This window comes from Artemia franciscana, chromosome 20 (genome assembly GCF_032884065.1).
Source record: "Artemia franciscana chromosome 20, ASM3288406v1, whole genome shotgun sequence".
Lineage (NCBI taxonomy): Eukaryota > Metazoa > Arthropoda > Branchiopoda > Anostraca > Artemiidae > Artemia > Artemia franciscana.
In genome coordinates this window covers 10,773,882-10,797,523 of record NC_088882.1, presented here as the reverse complement: position 1 = coordinate 10,797,523, position 23,642 = coordinate 10,773,882, and the positions used below count along the sequence as shown (strand labels likewise).

The window sequence follows — 23,642 nt, the reverse complement described above, 5'->3', positions numbered from 1 at the left end:
TAATTTAATAATTCCTGTACTCCTCGTACAGGAATATTCCTCGTACAGGAATTAGGAGAGGACCCCCCCCCCTCCCCCCGCTTTTAAATCATTGTATAATATAGAAAAAAAAATAGATAGAATGACCGAAATGTTTCTTTTGCTCATAAGAAGCTAATATTCTGTTATCTCTCAAATGATAAGCTGTCCAGGTGTTATCAAAATTTTTTTGATGTTGTGAAAAAAAAACCGCCCGTAAGGGACTTGAACCCTTGACCCGAGGATTAAAAGTCTCACGCTCTACCAACTGAGCTAATATCTTACATGTGTGTAAATATAACTTCTCAATAGCTTTTAAAAATTTCAAATTAACATGGGCTCTTATGGAGAGAAATCCGTTAATTAAATAGCTAATGGGTGGTTTCTGGAAAACAGGGAAGGAGTTATCGGATCAAGCTGAAATTTCGCGGATAAGCTCCTGGGCCCTAGGGGACCTTAACTTGTGAATTTCAGCCCGATCGGACAACGTTAAAGGGGGGCTTGGGTTGACAGGTCGAAACTTTCGGCCAGATTTTCCCCATGAAGAAAAAGTTGGAGGGGGATGAAATTTTGCAGGTTTCTTAGTTGGAGCTCGGGCTACGAAATGCATCCCTCCCCATCCGTCTGCGACCACTGGAACCGAAGATCGCTTAACATTGTCGTGTGTCGCCTCTTTATAGAGGCACGAGTGTGCCTCCTTGAAAATGTTTTAATGATCGTAGATGTGAAAAACTAAAATTCTAGGAAATACTAGGAAATCTTTTCTGGCGGTAGCAGGGAACAGGAACAGGGAACAGGATGCCAAACCTAATCAATCCATTTTCAGGCAGTCACTTGAATTCTTATTTTGGGAGTAGAAGAATGAGAGCATTTACGTATTTTTTGTTAGGGTTTCTCGTCTCTGTTCTGCAGTGGATATTATAAGATATCTAAGTATCAAAAAGACCAACTGCTGGAATCGGCAAATTTTGTAATCAATTAGCTGATACAAATCTAAAAGAACGTTTTATCATCCAAATTCTCCTGGAAATAGAGATGCAAAAAAGTACAAAACAATAAATACAAAAAAAACAAGATTGTTGATGCTAAAAATTTCCAAGAACATGAGGAACATTCATTTAGTGTTATTTGGTCTTAAGTATCAATGTGGTAATGCTACCATTGTCTGACCTGCGTGTGCCAAATATTGGACTAAATAAGATCGAAACATCGACATTACCTACTATTACTGACATCTAATGACTTTTATTCTACCTAGTTCCAACCTAATTTTGAATTCTTTTTTGTAACTTTAAATTATAATTATAAGAGGAAAAATCTAAATTGCTTTTTTGAATTTTAATTCAACCCTGATGCATCATACATAAAACTTCAGACTGATATTTCAGTCTTTCCATATTTTTTAGCACCGCACACCTCTTTTGCAGAGATGCCACTGATGATTTTATGCTTATATTTGTCACATTTAATCCCTATATTTGAATACAATTCTGTTCCTATGATCTTAAACTGAGGACGGAAATTTCAGATCATTGGGGAAAATTTCTTAGATTGGTAACTCTATTCTAGTGGCGATAATTCTACCAAAATTCAATCTAAAACCTTCAATTCTTTAGATTCCAAATCCTATAGTTTGACTCGACTTTCGATTTTAATTATATCCAATTGTCAAGCCAAAGACCCGTAAAATAGGGATTTGATATCTCGCTGGAATCTGAGTAGTTGAAAATACAAGATGAGGAAATTCCTTATTTTGATTAACTTTAATCACTGTGGCTTTCATGGTCGAGGCACAAGTAGGTCAGTTATGAAATAGCCTACGCGAAATGGAGTGAACTAGAATACTAGAATAGAATAGAATAGAGAACTAGAATAGAGAAGAAGGATTCACGGTGGTGTCGGCCTCAGGGGGCTTAGAAAGGACTTGAGCTGAGTTTGATTAAAATTTAGGTCTATTTTGAGTCGAAGATATATCTGGGTCAATTCTCCGACGGTTTAAATTGAATTGGCTCGTATTTCAGTTAAGTCGAGATAGCCCAGAATTTGAGCAGTATCTCAAAGGACAATATAAACAAATGCATTCTCACTCTAATCTTATGAACATGCAGTATCAACAGTAGGGAAAAAGACGAACTATAAGAAAAATATATTAAATTATAGGTGTATTTGTGAAAATAGTTCATTAAATATTTGCATAAATGTTTTCTCTTCGTTTATATAAAACCTGAAAAGTAAGAATGTTTTGTATTGTATAATACTACCAAAAATAAATAGACTTCCTTCATTATTCTTGTAATTTTAGTCGCCAGATTATTGTCTGCTCCTGTGATTTTTCTTCTTTTTCTGTTTTTAGAATCTTTAGACAACAAAGAGAGATAAAACTCTACAAAAAGAAGACTTCAAACGAGACGACGGCCAGTAGAATTGAAAGACTAAAACAACGCGGATATTTCGCCTGTATCCAAACAAGGCGTCCTCAGCACAAGATAAAAAATTAAAAGAAAACTAATCTAAAAACAAATAAAAACCACCACCAATAATAATAAATACAATTGTCGCTACTTATCCACGTAGGGAAAAGCAGCTATTTTTGTTTTAGTTGCTTTTTGATTCTCATTGAAGAATCAAATTCTTCAATGAGATTCTCATTGGATACAGGCGAAATATCCGCGTTGTTTTAGTCTTTCCTATCTACTGGCCGTCGTCTCGTTTGAAGTTTTCTTTTTGTAGAGTTTTATCTCTCTTTGTTGTTTATTGTCATGTCTGGCCAGTTCGGCTTAAGAACTTTCATTAGAATCTTTGGAACATAAAAGGTTTTGTTACGTTATTCAACATTATGGTTAGTCAACGCTGCTGAGTGTTGTCATGAACCGTACTCCAATAAGCAATTTATTTAGAGGCTATTAAATATAATTAACTGAAGATAACAAGGTGGCACCTTGAAGATAATGAATCACCTTAAAGATGCCTATTATGATAGGTGAGAATTGTGGAAACAAAAATCAATTAAATCTTGATTGTTTCGCTTTCTTTTGGACCGAGAAGAGTAAACCTGATGAAGAAGAACAGTCAGGCAAGGACTTGCTAATAGGCCCGGGCCTAGGGGTGTACAATTTCAGGGGGCGCAATAAATATATAATTGAGTGATTTTTTCCTCGACGAAAACTGGACTACTGTGATTATCTTCAGTGGCATGTACACTCGGCCGCTGCGTAAATCACGCCTCAGAAATCACTAAGCATGTAAGTTATTGAGTTTTTTTCTGACGATCTTGAGCCCGTAATTGTAGATGAATGCTTGCATTCGAAACTGTTCTTAATACCCCCCCCCCAACGTACAGATATTTGATTCTCAAATTATTATCATTACTGATGTTATTTTGCGATAAAACAAAAATTATCATCAAAAATATTATTTTTTTTAAGGAAAAACTGACACTTCCTCCATTGGTATGAATCTGGAACGGCAAAAACGCTGGGGCCTAGAAGCGTCAGAGCCTTAAGTAAAATACTTTTGGCACTAATATTTTATTGACTCTACGTAGCCAACAATTTCTAACCCCACAAGCCACATGACTATAACTTTAATTTTTGCTTCCCATTTGTCTTGATACTATTGCCTCCGTACAAATAAATACAACGATTTAAAAACAAGTTATATTTTTTGTCTTTTTAAGTTGTATATGAAGCAGTACTGTGAAGTTTTTTTTTCAATCTGTAATTGGCAATAAAAAGACGGTTAAATATGAAAGAATTTGCTGAGGATAATGATTGCTGAGGATAATGAACAATAAACAAACTTTTATTTCTAATTATTTATCAATAAAATGCTGTCTTTGAAGTAAATTAAATAAAAAAACTAGTTTTTTTTAACTGAAAGTAAGGAGCGACATTAAAACTTAAAACGAACAAAAATTACTCCGTATATGAAAAGGGCTGTTCCCTCCTCAATCCCCCACTTTTTGCACTAAAGTTTGACTCTTTCTATAAAATCTACTTTTTAAAACAGTGTAAAACTTTAGCTTAAAGAGCGGGGCGTTGAGGAGGGAACAGGCCCTTTCATATACGGAGTAATTTCTGTTCGTTTTAAGTTTTAATGTCGCTCCTTACTCTCAGTTAAAAAACCCTGTTTTTTTTATTTGATTTCTGAATGTTTTTGAATTAATGCATGTTTTGGTTTTGGCTCTCCGTACATGAATACTTAGAACGAAACTTGCATATTTTTTTTGGCTAAATGCCTTTTTCTTAGTTTTAATCGGACGATTTTGAGAAAAAAGGAGTGGGGGAGGAGGCTTAGTTGCCCTTCAATCTTTTGGTTACTTAAAAAGGCAACTAGAACTTTTAATTTCTTACGAACGTTTTTATTAATAAAAAATATACGCAACTTCCGACTTAACTTCGGTAACGAATTTCTATATTCGGATATTTTTATTACGTATATGATGGGGTTTGCCCCCTCTTTAATACCTTGCCCTTTACACTAAAGCTGAAATTTTTTCCAATTCTTTAAGAATGACCCGTGAATCACAAAGGCCGTAGAAAAATAGTTTAAATTACTAATAATACTTTAGCGTAAAGAGCAGGTATTTAGGAGGAGATGAACCCCTCATATGCGTAATAATTTCACTTCGTTTTTGTTTTAATGCTGCTCCTTACTTTCAGTTGAAAAAACTTCTATATATTTATCTTTTCATTGTTTTTCGTTTTAAATACTATTAGAAAATCCTGCGCCCCCTTCATGGAAATTCTCTCCTCCCATGACAAATTTCTCCATGGAAAGATCCTCCTATGTAACCCCCTTCCCTCAACCCCCTCCATATCCAAGAAAAGATTCCCCTGAAAACGTCTGTGCTCTGTACACTTCTCAATAACCAGTACTATATGTAAACACTGGTCAAAGTTTGTAACCTGTAGCTCCTCCTCCGGGGACTGTGAGGGTGAAAGGTGTCCCCAAAGATATAGTTATTAGTTTTTTCGACTATTCTGAACAAAATGGATATCTCAGAATTTTGACCCGTTGACTTTGGGAAAAAATGAGCGTTGGAGGGGGGCTAGATGCCCTCCAGTATTTTTGGTCACTTAAAAAGGGGACTAGAACTTTTAATTTCCGGTAGAATAAGCCCTCCCACATCATTCTAGGATCAATGGGTCGATACGATCACCCCTGGGGAAAAGAAAAAGAAAAAAAAAATGAACACGCACCCGTGATCGGTCTTCTGGCAAAAAATACGAAATTCCACATTGTTGTAGGTATGAGCTTGAAAATGTGTACTGTAGGGTTCTCTGATACGCTGAATCTGATGTTGTGATTTTCGTTAAAATTCTATCACTTTTAGGGGGTTTTCCCCGTATTTTCCAAAATAAGGCAAATATCCTTAGGCTCGTAACTTTTGATAAGTAAGACTAAATTTGATGAAACTTATACATTTTAAATCAGTGTAAAAATCCCATTCTTTTCATGTATCTATTACTATCAAAATTCCATTTTTTTTACTATCAAAATTCCATTTTTTAAAGATTCGTTTACTATTTACCCGGATCGCTCCTTACTACAGTTCGTTACAACGAACTGTTTGATCGTTAGGGTAAATTGTGAGCTCTCGGTTGACTCTAAAAGAGGATTTTTGACAGTGTTACCAATTAGGGGAGAGGGTGGAGTGGAGCATTTGTTCTCTCCGATATTTTTCTTCTCAACCTAGGTTATTGAAAACTATCAATTTTTGTCTATCTTTTTTTGTATTTTCATGGGAAAAAATTTAAAAATTCCTCTCCCTAGTTTTTGGAAAATAGATTTTATCCTCCTCCATGATTGACTATTGACACCACTAATTTTTAATACTTGCCCTACTTCCTATGACATTTATCACGTTATGGTTTTACAAAAAAAAAAAAAAAAATAACTGTAGATGAATATTAGTTTTGGCCGGTAAAATGGCTTATGATAGAGAAGCGATTCTTGGATATTAAGTGAGTCAACTCAGTTAGACAAGTTCCTAACTACGAAGATAATTTCCTAGAAGCGGCATATTTTTCAGGTAACAGCACTATAAGAAACGATAAAAGTAGCAAAATAGCGCTGAGGTTAATTTCAAAAGACAAATTTGACGTTGGATCAGCTTCATCAGCATCATCACCTAAGGAAATCTATAAAAAAAATAACGTAAGATAAGGGAGATACAACAGTTTTTTTGGAAACCTTTTTTTTTTAATCTAAAAACAGGAGTTCGCATGCATGATGGTTCATTTCGAAGTCATTGGACAACTGGTTTTATAAAAAAAAAGATAAATAAAGCTCTATTATGTAATATGCCTTATAATTGAGAAATTATTCTCAGATTTGAGGAGGGTCAACTCAGCATAACAAGTTGTTAACTATGAAGGTAATTTCCCACAAACTACAGGGTTGAACAAGATAAATGTTGATGCTCGTGTTTAAAACAAACGAGCTATGCAAAAAGAAAACACCAGAAACTAAATTGTAGCTGCAATAACTTCTCAGATCATTAAGTATTTAAAGATACCGAATAGTTTGTGTGTATTTTGGCCTTGTTTGAGATTTAAAATTGAAGATTTTTACCTCTGCGCCAAGTATTTTAAATATACTTTAATCATAGACGAAAAACATACGAATTTAGCTGCACGGTACATATTTTTTTTTTCAAAAATTACCCCCTAATAACCGTTGCCTGAAACTATGTGGTCCCACTAGCACTAGCTTTAAAGAGCTCATAAAGGCTTAAATACCTGTGGGCTATTAACTTTTGGTTTATATAAGCGTAGGTTTGTCTATAGTATAGCTTTACTCAACTGCTGGTAATCACAGAACGTAAATAAAAACGTTAAGCGGTGGGTATGTATTACTAAATTAGAAACGCACATTATATCCGTTAATCTGTGATGCAATGTTGTTTTGAAATCAACACTTGGACAGAGAACGTATTCAGGATGTTTCGGGGGAAGGGGGGTAAGAAACTTTAGAAAACGTATAAAAAATTTGTATATTCATTTTTGTTACTTTTTTACCAGTCTGACAAACATTTTGGGGAGAGGGATAAAACCCCCTAGCTCCTCCTGGATGCAGCTTTAACTTGAACTATAGGATGGGTTCAAAAAAATGTCAAACTAATTTTGGGAGGGATGGATGTGCCAGAACTTTTTTTTATTGAAAAAGTATGTAATCTTCATCAGCAACAAAAACTTAGATGTCTATAGTGAATTTCAGAAAAATCAAGTTGCATACTGTTACCGCATAACATAATTAAACAGAAAATGTTTCAAATATTTGCTCTAATAATGGTTATAACCTGTACATTCATAGAGTTCAAAATTTAACATCCCACAACACTGAACGGTGTTGTAAACTTTTCTTGTATTCTTTGCCTCCATAAAACTATAAGAAATACAGCAGCGTTGCCAGGGGATGGTGACAATCCCCTTGCAACGCTAACATCACCAAGCAGATATTTGTTGTCAATATCCTGTTAGTTCTTTATCCATTTTAATTGACATTGACAGTTCATATGACTCTGGCGAACCCTTGCTTGAATCAGCCAATAGCTTCGATAGAACTTTTCAAACAGTTCGTGGTAACGAACTGTAGTAGGGAGCGACCCGGCTCAATAGTAACCGAAACTCTAAAAAATTTTACTGTTTTTTACTGTTTTAAAAAGTAAAGTTGAGAGAAAGACTCAAACTTCAGCGTAAAGAGCGGGGTGTTGAGGAGGGAACAGCACCTTTCATATACGGAAAGTTCGTTTTAAGTTTTAATGTTGCTCCTTACTTTCAGTTAAAAAAAAACTTGTGTTTTTTTTATATAATCTACAAAATCTTTGGCAGACACTTCCAGTTAAATATAAAGCCCCCTGACAAAGGTGTTTTTCAACTGGCTCATTCTCAGGAAAAAAACATTAAAAAAGCAGCTTCTATAAACTTGCAAATGAAAATGGTGAAAATGAAAAGCGCTATCTTTGTAAAAGAAGTGTTCCACAACAAGTGCAGTTGCGAAAACAAGGGCCTTTTGTGCAAGTCAAAGTGTCATAACAGTTTAAGTTGTTGCAACAAATAAGATTTCAATCACCTAATTTAGTAGATTTCACGTTCTTTCAATATTTTTAACATTTGGGGCTCCAGCAATATTGCAATGAGATATTGGTAGAGAATTTAGTAATCAAGTCATATCCAAAATTGGCGCTATATAAAATTTTTGTATGTACTGCATGTATTACGTTCTTAGTCCTTCCTCTCAGAAAGAGGAATGAAAAATGTAATGCGTGCGGCTTAATTAAGTAGAAGATTACATAAAAAAAACAAGTTTTTTAACTGAAAGTAAGGAGCGACATTAAAACTTAAAACGAACAGAAATTACTTCGTATATGAAAGAGGCTGCTTCCTCATCAACGCCCCGCTCTTTACGCTAAAGTTTGACTCTTTCTCTCAATTCTTCTTTTTAAAACAGTAAAAAACTTTAGCGTAAAAAGCGGGGCGTTGATGAGGAAGCAGTTGATCACATTCAAACAATGCAATGTAATGGTAAACGATTTTAACCAGTTTGTGCACGTGTACAGCGTCAATTGAGTTTTAACTTGTACATATTATAGAAGGTTTTAATTTGTTTTCAGCTCTGCTATTAAGAACCAAGAAAGGTACTTCCGTTGGTTGTTCTAAATATACGCCTTTAGGTGAATAATTTCATAAAGGTCATTCCAATTTGGAATAAAATTTGGCATAAAAAGATTTTTGTTTCTCTAAAGAGAATAAGCTTAGACCATCTGGATCGCTCTAATGAGTTCTTAAATGAGCCAGGATAAAAGACAATGGGAGTGACGATGGCAGGTAGGTGCCTTGAATTTTTTCCGGGGGGGCCACTAATAATAAAAAACTTTAGGGGTAGAATAATAAAAAATAAAAATGTGATTGCGTAGTGCCCAAATTCAACAAAGTCAAGATTTAGGGGAAGGGCTTAGACCCAAGTCCCCCTTACCTACGTTTCTGTAATGGTATAATGAGAAATAACTTTTTCTGGTCAAAATTTTTCTGGTCAAAATAATTTTTCTAAAATAAGTTTAAATTTTACATTTAAATTTTCTGTAAATTTTCTATTGGATTTATGCAAGGTCGTATCCGGGGGGGGCTTACCAGGTTTGAACACCCCCTCCTTCCCAAAAAATGTTTGTCTGACTCGTGAAAACGTAACCAAAATCCATAGTAACAAATTTTCGATGTTTTTTTTTTTTTTAAGAACTTCTTGTGACTTTGAAAAACACACGTTGTGACTTTATGCCTCCCTCTAAAAGATTCTTGATACACCCCTGGATTCAAGACAGAAAAATCCCAATTACTATCTTTCATTCGTCCAAATTTTTACCTTTTATGGTATTCAAATCCCATCTTGTTGGTTCCTTTACATAAATTCTTTGTTTTTCATTTATTAGAAATGATGTAGAACTATTGTTTAATTATTTCTGAGAAAAATTGGATTCTAGGCCATTTTGGATGATGGCCTAGAAGGTTTTAAAATTATTAAAACCTTCAGGAAGAAATGTCAGTATATGTCAATTAATCTGACAATCCACAGTCATTTGTTTTTTTTTTGTTTCTTTTTCAGTAAAGTGCAATTTGCTTTCTTGTCTCCTTCTCAAAGGCATAGGGGCTATCAGCCCTACTCCTGTTAATGTTTGCTCGTATCAAGGTTAATTCGGCTATTGATTATAATTTTTGTTCGTTCTGAGTTTCATTTATTTATTAATAGAGATTTGTGATAGTTATATGCTTGGAAGATTATTTGACTTTATTTCCCCTCATTGTTGGCTTAATAGAGCTCTTTACTTTTCTTTGAAAAACTTATCTTGAGGAAAAAGTTTTTTAAATTAATTTTGATCAATGATTGTTCTAATAAAGGCTGTATCTTAATCTAGAATATAACTGTGTCGACCAAGAACTATCACTTTTATTCTGTAAATAATTACCCCTTCCCTAAGGACTTTCCAATTAAGGACTTATCTGCGGACCTCTCATATATTTTTACTAAATATTGGAAGTTGGATCATTAAAACTTTACAACTAAAGTAAACTTGTTTTAAAGTACTTCACTGCTAAAGTGAACTTGTTTTGAAGGACTTCACTGCTAAAGTGAACTTGTTTTAAAGGCTCTCTATATGACAGCTCTTAAGGCTAATGGTCTTAATTTGTGTCCAATGCTATTTCTCCTATGATAGAAAATCATGAATAACTTCTGCGATTTTGGTGATTTTGAACTGATTTTTTTTTTTGATGACTCTCGAGTTAAAAAGGAAAAAAATGTTGGTTTCACTTTTTCTGTATATGCTTTACCTATTGTGCAAAAAAAGAAATCAAGTTATTTTAGTTTGGTGAATAAAAATTTAGTGGATGGGAAATGACAGTAGATTTTTTTTTTAGTTCATCCTGCCAGTATTTAAAAAAAAATGTTGGTTGCAGAATTGTTATATTTTTATTTTTAACGGTGCAAAAAATTATTTTTAATTTTCAACATTTTTCTTGCTAGAAGGTATGAAGTTGGCTCCAGAGGGTAGAATTTTGGATCATATGTAGATTTTATAATCTACAACCATTACAGAAAATTTCTGATGTCTATCATAAATAGTTTGAAAGCAAAATCAGAAAAATACAATTTCAAAATGTGCTTACTTTTTACTTATTTTACCCCTGTTTCCGGCTTAATAGCGTTGTTCATCAGCCAATAGAAAAAAAGGCGGGATTCTTATCCAATTTTAGGCATTACGCCTCCAAGGCATTGTGTCTCTGATTAGTTGACTTGTCAACTGAAGTCAACAAGACATTTGAGATATGAGGAAGAAAATTATCAACAAAAGGTGGCTGAATTTAAAATACCGGTAAGTAAAAATTACATATACAAGTTTCATTCCCTCTTGTCCATTAAATAAAAAAAAACAAGTTTTTTTTAACTGCATGTAAGGAGCGACATTAAAACGAACAAAAATTATTCCGTTTATGAAAGGGGGTAGTCCCTCAATGTCCCGCTCTCTACGCTAAAGTTTGACTCTTTCTCACAACTATACTTTTTAAAACAATAAGAAACTTTAGCGTAAAGAGCGAGGCGTTGAGGAGGGGACTACCCCTTTCATATACGGAATAATTTCTGTTCGTTTTAAGTTTTAATGACGCTCCTTACTTGAAGTTAAAAAAAACTGTTTTTTTATGTAATTTCTGAACGTTTTTAAATTAATGCATGTTTTGATTTGGCTAACCGCACAACGAAATTTGCATATCTTTTTTTGTCTAAATGGCTTTCTCATATTTTCGTTCTGACGATTTTGAAGAAAATGGGGTGGGGGAGGAGGTCTAGTTGCCCTCCAATTTTTGGTAACTTATAAAAGCACCTAGAACTTTGTATATTTGTATTACATATATGAGGGGGTTTGCCCTTTCGTCAATACCTCGCTCTTTACACTAAAGCTTAAATTTTCTCCCGGTTCTTTAAGAACGACCCTAGAATCACCAAGTCCGTAGAATATATAGTTGAAATTACTTTAACGGAAAGAGCGAGGCATTTAGGAGGAGATGAACCCCTCATATGCGTAATAATTTCTGTTCGTTTTATGTTTTAATGCTGCTCCTTACTTTCAGTTGAAAAACTTCTTCATTATTATTTTTTCAGTGTTTTTTTTAATAATGCTAGAAAATCCTATGCCCCTTCATTGAATTTCTTTTCCCCCGTGACAAATTCCTCTAAGTAAAGATCCTTCAACGTAGCTCCCTCCCCTCTACCCCCCCCCTCAGCCAAAACCCCTCAACCGTTGACTTTTAATTAAAAGGAATAGTTGTGGGAAAAGTCAAGTCATGGCCAATTGTAGAAAAAGCCAAGACAGATTGTCCAATTAAGTGGGCATCAGGTCAAGATAAACACTGATCAAAGTTTATAACTTGTAGCCCCTCCCCCGGGAACTATGGGGGAGTAAGTCGTCCCCAAAGACATCTTATTATGTTTTTTGACTATGCTTAAGAAAATGGCTATCTCAAAATTTTGATCTGTTGACTTTGAGAAAAAAAATGAAAGTGGGAGGGGGCCTAGGTGCCCTCCAATTTTTGGTCGCTTAAAAAGGGCACTGGAACTTTTCATTTTCATTAAAATGAGCCCTCTTGCGACACCCTAGGACCAATGGGTCGATACAATCACCCCTGGGAAAAAGAAAACAAAAAACAAATAAACACGCACCCTTGATCAGTCTTCTGGCAAAACAATTCTATGACTTTTAGGGCGTGTTTCCCCCTTTTTTCCAAAATAAGACAAATTTTCTCAGGCTCTTATCTTTTGATGGGTAGGACTAAATTTAATTAAAATCCGATTCTTTTGACGTATTTATTAGTATCAAAATTTCGTTTTTTAGACTTTCGTTTACTATTGAGCCGGGTCGCTGTTTTGTTTTTCTATGGTTCTTTTCATTTTTTTTAGAAAGGTGCTGCTTGGAGAACAAGATAAAGATAATTTGTCAAATGGATCGAAAATTTCAGAAGAATTTTCAGCAAATCCTCTCATAGACGATTCAAATAAATTGGGAAACGGTAGTGGTTCTTACGGTGTTGATTGCCCCGATACGAATACTGAGATAGACTTATCTGGAATTCCAGATGGAAACTGCATTGTGAATCTAAGGTATTTCCTTGCTGAAGGAATTTCAGCATTCAGACACAAAATCAGTTGCGATCACGGAAAATTGATTATAAAGCAATTAGAAAAGAAAGGCCGGAAAACTGAACTGAAAGTTAAGTGTAATAAGTGTAACTGGGAAAAGAGGATTAAAGGTGAACCAGAATGTCCAGCAACAAGCGTAAAAGAATATCTTTCAAGTTTTACGGACCAGACACAGGTTGCTTTTTCCGAAAAAAAATCAAGTCTTAAAGGCTGCTTGAATTTGAAGGCTGTTTGGGGAGCCATGGGTAGTGGAGGAGGGTATTCTACACTGTGTGAATTCTTCGGGGTGCTTGGAGTGAAACCAATGTCACGAATAGTTTATTCCCGTATTGAAAGGCAGCTTGGTAATGCTTGGATGAATAGTTTATCGGAAATTTTGCTAGAAAATGGACGAGAGGCCTTAAAATCAGCCATTCATGATGATATGTATAAGGAGGACTCATACTGGACAAAAGTGATATGTGATGGAGGCTGGAATAAGCGTAGCAAAGGACACGATTATTCGGCCAAAGGATGTGTTGCAGTTATCATAGATGCATTTACGAAAAAACTGTTATATGTTGGCATAAAAAATAAATACTGTTATATATGTTTTTCTTCTGCAAACGCCAAAGTAATTCCCAAAGATCATTTCTGCTTTCTGAATTATAACGGAAATTCAAGGAGCATGGAAACAGATATTCTAGTTGAAGGCTTTCGTTCCAGTGAGGAGATGCACGGATTACAGTTTTTAGAGTTTATCGGTGACGGTGATTCCAGTGTTTTTTATAAGCTAAAACAAATTGTTTCCTACGGTTCCAACATACGGAAACATGAATGTGCAAATCACGTCACAAAAAACTATACAGCCCATCTATATAATTTGTGCAAAAATAAAAAAGGTTTGTACACAAAATGTCTTCCCCGAGGAATTATCCAGCAACTGACAAAAAATTTAAGGGGTGCGATAAAAATAAATTCTGAAAATAATGGAACAGCAGAAGAATTGAAAATCTTGTTAAAAAGAGGTCCGTACCATGTTTTCGGAAACCACACAAAATCTGATTCTGGATGTCCTAAGATTGCTGAATTGACCGTGAATAGTAAAATAGAAGATCGGTGGAATAATTTTCCCCTGCACGTGTTTGAAGATGTTATGACAGAGGTCGATATTGTGTGTCGAAAAGCAGAGCAGCTTCGAAATGACGCAACTACAAACTTAGCTGAAAGCTACATGTCAGTTGTTGCTAAATTCATCGGAGGAAAGCAAATAAGCCGGTCTAAACGAGGTTCATATCATGCAAGAGTTCATGGAGCAAGTCTTGCTTATAATTCAGGTCCAAAATGGCATCAATTAGCTTGGGAAAATATTTTTGGGCTTAGTCCTTCTAGCGTAACAAAAAAATATTGTAATAAAACGGCTAAACTCCGTGTAATATCTAAACGTAATTTGACCAGTTATTATAGTGCTCTTGGAGGAAAACACGTTGCTAAGTTAAAAAATAGAAACTATAACTTTGGTAATCGTGACTATGGACCAAATTGCAATAAGCCAGACATGACTTCTGATGAAATGAATTTGGCCATACAAAAATATACTGACGAGAATTTAAAATTGGATTTTGCCAGTATAAGCTGTTTGTTCAACAGTACCAAGGGCCAATCCAAAAATGACACTTGGGTTGAAGAAAGATCTAAGAGAATAACTAGTAGTTACTTCCACAGAATTGCAACCAGAAAAAACAGCACCAGAGTTGCCCCAATTGTTAAGCAAATTCGAAACTTGGGACCTAGATTCTGCTCTGCCCTAATGAAAAAGGGCTTAGATTTAGAAGTAGTGGCACTAGAAGCATATGAAAACAAATTCAACTTAAAAGTCGTAAAGGGAGATCAAATAGGACTCAGTGTGCATCCACAGTATCAGTATCTTGCTGCATCTGTAGATGGGCTGCTCCCTAATGGCACACCTATAGAGATAAAAACGGTGCATAATATACCAGAGTTCAAAACCATTTATGATGTGGCCCAGTCAAAAAATTTAGTTAAAGCATTTTTTCTTGAATTATCCAGTGAAGGTCTTCAGCTAAAAAAAAATCACAGGTATTTCGCCCAGATACAAGGCCAACTCGAGATACTGGATAAAATGGTATGCCACTTAATAGTTTATAACTCTATTGAGGATTGGGAAATAATTACAGTTCACCGATCGAAAGACTACTGGGAAAAAATATTTCCGAAGCTTGAAGCCTTCTGGAATGAATCCTTACTTCCTGAAATTTTAGACTCAAGGGTTGCAAGGAATATGGAAATCAGAGAACCTGTGTCTGTAAAATGTACAACAGCCCACCAACCGAAGGACTCAAGCTTGTCTCAAGAAATAAAAAGAGGAAAAAAAAGAAGGTTGAGTCGAGTTGAAGTGAACAGCAAGAAAAAAAACGCACAGAAGGGATCGGGGGAGAACAGTGAATTTACCAGGAACTCAATGCATGAAAACAGTGATTTTGAAGAAATAATTTGGCATGATTTGGAATAGATAAATCTTCGTGTTTGATAAAAAAAAATGTGTTAAAAAATATTGGCAAGGAAAATTATTTTTTCCTCCATAAATTTCTGTCTCAATCTTCGTCAATGTCCAAAAATAATGAAGTTTCTTATCTGGTCTGAAGCATATTAAATACATTTAATACAAACAATTTTAGTTTTTTTCTTATAAATTTCTTGTATGTTACTTGGGCTTAGTATTTGTGATTTTTATAGTTTTTCCTACAATTATTACGTTTTCTGTACAATTCGTTCATTTTTGGTATTTAATTAAAGCGTCTTTAAGTTTCTTTCCGAAATCTTGTGCATCTCGCCCTAACACAAAATAACGTTAATGCCCTAATCTTATTACAAGGAAAATAGCTTTCATCTTATTAATTCCAAAATACTGACAAAAAAAACCTCTATAAAAATCAAGGTGACTGGAAAGATATTGAAAATGAACTGAATGTGTAATGTATAATTATTTAGTGTTTAATATACTAATTACAGGAAACATCAACAATTAAGGTTTACAGATTCTATTTAGCGACAATTTTTTATTTTGGTTTACGGTTAGAACGGAACTCTAGTCGAACTCCTATGGGCAGTAATTTGTGTCCTTTTTGGTTTAACTTTAGCACTCATTTTAATTTTTAATCGTTTAGGATTTAATTATTTGTATATAGCAGTACCCATTTCTTTTATGTTTGGTATAATTATTTATTTTTATTTCTCTTCATTTTCAGTCAATTATGCATAGACAGTAATGTTTGACCGTTTCACATTTAGATCATTGAAGGATTTTATTTTCTGTCCGTCTGTTTCAAATGGCTCTTTAATTTTCAATTACTTAACTCACTAGCCTAATTGTATAATGTACATTCCCAGATTGCTATGAAATCACGATCTTGTATCAGACTTAGCAGACATCTGCCATGCTTGGGATACTTATGTCATGCTTGGCACAGATCATTCACTCTTAGTACTGTTCTCACAGTTCCGCTATGCTTGGCACACTTCTGCCATGCTTGGTACTAGCCACCTGAGGTATATGATTTCTGAGAGTGAAAAACCTCTCAAACATTCATCCTTTTTATGGCACTTGGTATTAACCAAGTGACATATAGCAGTCGCCAATTCTGTCGGTCTGTCTGTCTGTCGGTCTGTCCCGGTTTTGCTACTTTAGGCACTTCCAGGTAAGCTAGGACGATGAAATTTGGCAAGCGTATCAGGGACCGCACCAGATTAAATTAGAAATAGTCGTTTTCCCGATTTGACCATCTGGGGGCGAGTGGGGGCCCGGTTAATTCGCAAAAAATAGAAAAAATGAAGTATTTTTAACTTATCAGCGGGTATTTGGATCTTAATGAAATTTCATGTTTGGAATGATATTGTGTCTTAGAGCTCTTATTTTAAATCCCGACCGGATCTGATGACATTGGGGGGAGTCGGAGGGGGAAAACCTAAAGTCCCGGTTTTGCTACTTTAGGCACTTCCAGGTAAGCTAGGACGATGAAATTTGGCAAGTGTATCAGGGACCGGACCAGATTAAATTAGAAATAGTCGTTTTCCCGATTTGACCATCTGGGGGGGGGAGTAGGGGCCGGTTAATTCGGAAAAATAGAAAAAATGAAGTATTTTTAACTTATGAGCGGGTGATTGGATCTTAATGAAATTTGATGTTTGGAATGATATTGTGTCCCAGAGCTCTTATTTTAAATCCCGACTGGGTCTGATGACATTGGGGGGAGTTGGAGGGGGGAAACCTAAAATCTTGGAAAACACTTAGAGTAGAGGGATCGGGATGAAACTTGATGGGAAAAATAAGCGCAAGTCCTAGATACATGATTGACATAATCGGAACTTATTTGTTCTCTTTGGGGTAGTTGGGGGGGGGGGGGAGTAAGTCTTAAAAATTAGAAAAATGAGGTATTTTCAACTTGCGAACGGGTGATCGGATCTCAATGAAATTTGATGTTTAGAAGGATATCGTGTCTTAGAGCTCTTATTTTAAATCCCGACCAGATCTTGTGATGGGGGCGGGGAGTTGGGAGGGGGAACCTAAAACTTGGAAAACACTTAGAGTGGAGGGATCGGGATGAAACATGGTGGGAAAAATAAACACAAGTCCTAGATAGATGATTGACATAAACGGAACGGATCCGCTCTCTTTTGGGTAGTTGGGGGGGGGGGGGGTTAATTCTGAAAAATTAGAAAAAATGAGGTATTTTTAACTTACGAACGGGTGATTGGATCTCCATGAAACTTGATTTTTAGAAGGATATCGTGGCTCAAAGCTCTTATTTTAAATCCTGACCGGATCTGGTGACATTGGGGGAAGTTTGGGGTGGGGAGACCTAAAATGATGGGAAACGCTTAGATTGGAGGGATTGGGATGAAACTTGGTTGGAAAAATAAGCAAAAGTCTTGCATACGTAATTTACATAATTGGAACGGATCCGCTCAATTGCGGGGGGGGGGGGGGGTAATTCTGAAAAATAAGAAAAATAACGTATTTTTAACTTACGAAGGAGTGATCGGATCTTCATGAAACTTCATATTTAGAAGGACCTCGTAACTCTGATATCTTATTTTAAATCTCAACCGGATCAAACGTAATTGGGGGGGGGGCAGTTGGGGGGACCGGAAATCTTAGAAAATACTTAAAGCGGTGAGATCAGGATGAAACTGGATGGGAAGAATAGAAACCTGTCTAAGATACGTGACTGACATAACTGGACCGGATCTGCTCTCTTTGGTGGAATTGGGAGGGGGGAGGTAATTTTGAAAATTGAGGTATTTGTAACTTACGAAAGGGTGACCAGATCTTAATGAAATTTGATATTTAGAAGGATCTTGTGCTATAAAGTTTAACTTTAGGTTCTGACCTTCTCACAAGTGCCAAATGAGCTCTTGGCTCTTGGGTCTTCCGACCTCGTACCATATGAGCTCTCGGCTCTTCCGACCTCGTCACAAGTGCCATATGAGCTCTTAGCTCTTGTTCTTTGGGTAGTTTACTTTTGCATGTGCGGACTGTTTGTTTTCGTTGTTGTATTTTAATGGGGGCAGATACGATGGACAAGGGTTTTTAAATTCCTTTTGGGAAATCCCAAACTTTTTACTGTTATCGCTTTTCTTCTATTTCAATAAAAATTCTTTTTTATGTGCTTTAACCCGTATGCGCCTGAGAGGCTATATTTCTTCCAAAATAAGTTCATTAGTACGGGTATGCATTGAGTTTTTCGTTTTACACAAACTTTTCCTCTTGTTATCTTCCCAATAAATTAGTTTTATTTCCATCAATTCTGTTTATGTGCTACTTTTTCATAGTAAATTTATGATGGAATGGCGGATTAGTCTTCTTAGTTATTTAGCAGGATGAGATTGAGGAGCACAAAAACACAAACGTACGCAAACACAGGAACAAGTCTACACACACACATCAAATTACCAATTACGCACTTATTGTTTGATGCAAGCTGTGCTAGAGTTTTGTTCGCAGGAATTCTTCAATTCAATTCAATCATATATATTTAAATAAAAACACATAATTACATGCACATAACCTGCCAGGAAAGCACAAAAGTGCTTGACTAGGGCAGAAACTTAACTAAAGAATAATTAAACAATCAACTAACAGAAACAACGAATCAACTGGATTTATCAAAAAACGAAAAAAAAGAGAAAAAAGGGGAGTGACGAAGAGAAAGAAAAGAAAATAAAGAAAATAAAAGAAAAGATCGAAAAGAGGAGGACCGCATGATATTCAAATCTAAACAGTATTTCTGGAACGACCCTTCACTGCTCGCTTGAAGGTAGTAAGGTTATTTGAGTTCCGGATTTCCAAGGGGATTGAATTCCAGATAGCTGGTGCATATCCGTAGAAAGTCCTTTGCGAAAGCCAAGTTGGGTATCGCACAGAAGATTCTACTCCTGGAGGTAATCATACATTCTTTCATGGACTACTTTCTCATAAATCTTCGAAAAAAAGGTAAAATAGAAATGGATCGGTAATTACTCGGTTCATTTTTTGACTTCCCTTTGTGAAGGAGTAGCACTCAGGCTAATTTAAGTCTTTCTGGAAAAGTTCCCTCTTCAAGTGATAAATTAATCAGATGAGTCAAAATAGAAATAACAATTGTTTTTGTTGCTTTAACGATACTTCATCTACTCCACAGGATTGTTATTTCATACACATAATTATTTCATTTATTTCATTTTCATCACAATTTGTAAAAAGGAATTCAGAAGTAACATGACGAGGTTTAAGTTTGGGGACTGGTGGACTTCGAGAACTGAAGATTAAAAGAAAATAGCCAGGTGGGTGTTTCACCCACCTGGCTAACTGCTTGCAATTCTCAATACCCAAGGGTTCTCCCAATAGCCAAACAATTTTCATTTCCAAACGTACTCGGTCTCGGTTGAGGTTTGGGAGAGTTCACGCTTTACATTTCAAAACAGACACCCATCTCGAAAATAAAAGATTTGTCTACTTTTCGTACAAGTTCTACCATTTGCTTTCAATGCACATCGAATCAAAATCTCTGAGCGAAACAATATAGGATTACCCTTTAAATTGATGTGCAAAAGAAAACACTATTTTTAGCTCAGCAGTGGGTATATTTTCTTTTACATAACCTGTTCATTTAAATTAATCTCCGTAGAATCTAACGTGCTTTTGCTAAACAAACATCTTTTGTTTTTTTCTCCCACTTGTTTATGTTTTTGTCAAGTCTCATAAACGAGTTTGCTATCGAATAGATACTAGCAGTGGCGTTATTAAGATTCTTAGAATCTGTTTCAGAAATTGGGCGGGAACAAAAAAGACCATTAGCCTTAAGCTTTTGGCAGCATGCATACACTATATTACTCTTAGTAATTTCACCAAAATTGAAGACATTGAATCTAATGAATAAAAAATTGCATTTATCTTTATTGCCTTGCAATTTCACTATCGCAAAATTTCTTGCATGTGTTAAAATCAGGTAAGAATTGAAAATTAGCAAAAAACGGTAGTCACAAATGTTTCAAATGTATGGCTAATAATGGCAACAAAATTTTATGGCTTAAATTAGAGACCATCAACTACACCACCAAAAGTTGTAAAATTTAAAAGCATTTCAAACCAGCACTTAAATTAAGGCTCTGCTCTTAATGAACTATGTAGATAAGTAATGGATTTCCCAAAACTATATTTGTTTACCGTAGATAATTAAGCCATTAAATGATAAGTTTGCTTTTTAGCTGAGTATATAGTACAGGTAGGGCTGCACCCAGAAAATTTTGTGGGTCATATTTTGAAGAAGTTCTTTTTGAGGATGTAGGACAAATGTTGGGATTTTATTGTCGTTGTAAGTTTTTGATGAGTAGAACCTAATTTTGGTAATAAAAAGGACTTTGAAAACCTGAAAAAGAACTGAGTAGCTGTCGGAAGCAATAGCTTTGTCTATTGCAAGTCACAGCCACGATCCAGTTCGTTTTTAGGGGGGGGGGTAAAAAAAACGAAAGGTATCAAAAATCTGTTTATATACATTTTTTTTACGCTTTTACGAGTCGGACGAAAATATTCAGGGGGGACATTCAAACCCCTAAATCCCCATCTTAGATTCATTCTTGGTCCATCGCCAAATACCGTATCACAGGAATTTTCATATGCACTAAACAAAATAAATAATATAAATGGGACCACAAACCACAATGAGCTGGTAGGTAGGAGTACTGCTGCCTAGTGCGTGCGACCAATCGGTAAATTTTTTGCCGAGGGTCGGTAAATCAAAATTTTGGCACTGCGATCCCACTCAATTTACTGCTGGTCAATCATTCTGGTCAATCAGCCACAGTACCATTCTTTTCTTAAAACATTGGGTAAAGTCTGGAACAGTCTATTGATTTATCGACCAATTTATAAAATCCACTACATTCCCCCGGACCTTTGTGTAATAGCATCTCCGACCTTAAGCATACGAATATATGCCGCAGCAAAAGTAAAACGTAAAAGTTTGTACGTAAAAGAAATCTCTACAAATTTGCTTGAGATTTTAGTATCCACTAGTAAAACGCTCCTCATGCTTCTGATTTACACTCTTTAGATGATTAAATTAAATAAAAGTTTTTTTCAACTAAAAGTAAGGAGCAAAATTAAAAATTAAAACGAACAGAAATCATTACGTATATGAGGGGGATCGCCCCCTCGTCAATAACTCGGTTTTTACGCTAAAGTTCAAATCTTGTCCGGATTCTTTAAGAATGACTCCTGAACCACAAAAGCCGTTTAATTAGAATTGATAGCCCTTTTTAAAGTACTAAGAAAAAACTTTAGCATAAAGAGCAAGGTATTGACGAGGCTGAGATCCCGTCATATAAGTTCTAATTTCTATTCGTATTTAGTTTCAATTTTTCTCCCTACTTTCAGTTCAAAAAACTTGTTTTTTTATTTATTTTCTTATTGTTCTTTCAATAATGCAGACAAGCGACCTAAAAGAAAAAACAAGAAAAAAGAAAAAAAATAAAACCCTCCATGGAAAAGTCCCTTCCCCCACGAAAAATTATTGAATGGAACGATCCTCCCACGTAGCCTCCATACACAATTGCCTATAGCAGAAGCTGTAGTTTTCGTAAATGCTTAAGTCAGTCACCCAGAAAGTTTTCTCAGTATTTTTAGGTGATTTGAATTTCTCTTGGGCGACAAAGTGAACTTGAAGGAACTGATTTATATCTTTATTTTAGGTAATAATTGAGTCGAAGTCAGGAGCTGTGTCTTCACATGCAAATGAAATTAACACTGGGACACAGCGGATTGGTCCCAATGTGGAAGTTAAAGGTAAGTTTGATTTGAGTGGGTTGACGGATGATCTGAATGTTTTTTTGGTAGCAGAACAACTGTTTAGGCAGTCTAAATTCTCACTTTTGATAGTTGGCTAAAATCTTTATCTCTGACTGTAATATAAAAATAGTATACACCAAAAGTGCTTCGGTAGAAATTAGACTGTTAAATCCCTAGTTCTAAAAAAAATGAAAATAATTATAACAATTTGTGGCAAAGAGCCATCACCAATTTCGTGAGAGCCAAAAATATGGCAAAGCTTCTTTCCTTACCTTTCAACAATAAACAAATTATAAGCTTTCCTTAGAAATTTCATTTATATAACTCCCCAATTCCTTCGTGACGTTAGATTGTACAGGCGGATTGACAATTCTTTATTTAGAACTTGTCATATAATTTAAAATGGCTTAAACTTTTCCAAGGAGAAAGCATACTCGTTGGGCCTAAGAGCCTTGTGTTACTTGGGTGGCGTGATCGTACACTTTTCATGAGCTTAGTTTCAGTATCAGGAGACAGAATAATATTTAGTGGCAGCTTTCTGATGAATGCATGGGAAACCATAGGCGCTTTCAAACTGATTGGGCAGCAGAGAATTTCATCTGATTGCAATTTTTTCTTTTTCAGCTTAAATTGTCCTTTGGTGGCATGGATTCTGTAAAAAACAGGATTTACAAGGCTGCAGTCTCTTTCGATAATTTGAATTTATTCAAATCTTAAAATGTTTGTTTTGTTAAAATTTGTAAAAAATTTTCGCAACTTTGATAAGTCCTGAACTAAAACATTCAAAAAAGTAGAAAATCGATCGCTGCTTGGGGTTTCACAAAAATCATGACAAAATTGCACAATGCCAGTACTGCACAATGTTAAATAAAATCGTTTAGTGAAACCATACTTTTTTGTGAATGTTACAATTCCAGACAATATTTTTCGCGTAGTTATAAAATACTTCGGGAAAAAACCTTTGTAACTGTTATAGTTTTGCTGTTTAGCCTTCTCTGAAAAAAGAAAAAAAGAGGAAAAGAATGCGTACTTAATTTTTTGTGTGTAGATATTTACCTAATAGTAAAGGAAAAGAATAATGTTAGTCTAAAAATAATATTAATTAAAAAACTTTGAAATGGAATAATGATACGTGGTAGAAATAATGAATAAAAAATGCAGATAGAAACGGTGTTCAGCTTACTTTAAATTTGAATAATATAAAATTGCTAAAATGTTTGAAGCGTAACAAAAATACGGTATTTTTTTTCTACAAAACTTATTAGTAGAACTAGGGGTTTCTGGATGTACTTTGATTATGACCCTAAGCTGGGCTTTATGCTTTATGTGGTGTTTTTCTATTCAGAAAGCGTAGCAGTTTCAAGATCTTTGATTTGAAGTTTACTTCCTTTTAAAGGCTTTTATAATGATCACATATAATACAAAGTTGGCGTTAAATATAATGAAGTGCGATGCCACTAAATAAAGCAAAGTTTTAATTGACAGTTAGTGGCTGCTTCTCTGTTTTTGATCCTTAAATGTGTTTGCTCAATTTGTTCAACTATAGTCAGCTGTGATAATACAAGACTCTTTATGAGGTATTTTCTCCATCAGAGATTTGTTCCGTCTG

General features: G+C 35.2%; 1 protein-coding gene across 2 annotated transcripts in view; it reads left to right on the top strand.

The window, feature by feature from the left end:
• The window catches only part of LOC136039742 (uncharacterized), a 104,437-nt gene that overhangs the window by 13,548 nt on the left and 67,247 nt on the right, over nucleotides 1-23,642 (top strand). The window contains exons 1-2 of one of the 2 annotated variants that reach the window (XM_065723583.1): nucleotides 8,672-8,849; nucleotides 21,937-22,030. Coding sequence is in view for 1 of the 2 variants with exons in the window: in XM_065723582.1 (XP_065579654.1) it covers nucleotides 21,937-22,030 (94 nt within the window). In the remaining variant the exon portion in view is untranslated. Of the gene's footprint in view, nucleotides 1-8,671; nucleotides 8,850-21,936; nucleotides 22,031-23,642 lie in introns of those variants that run through there. The other variant, XM_065723582.1, reaches the window with a different exon arrangement.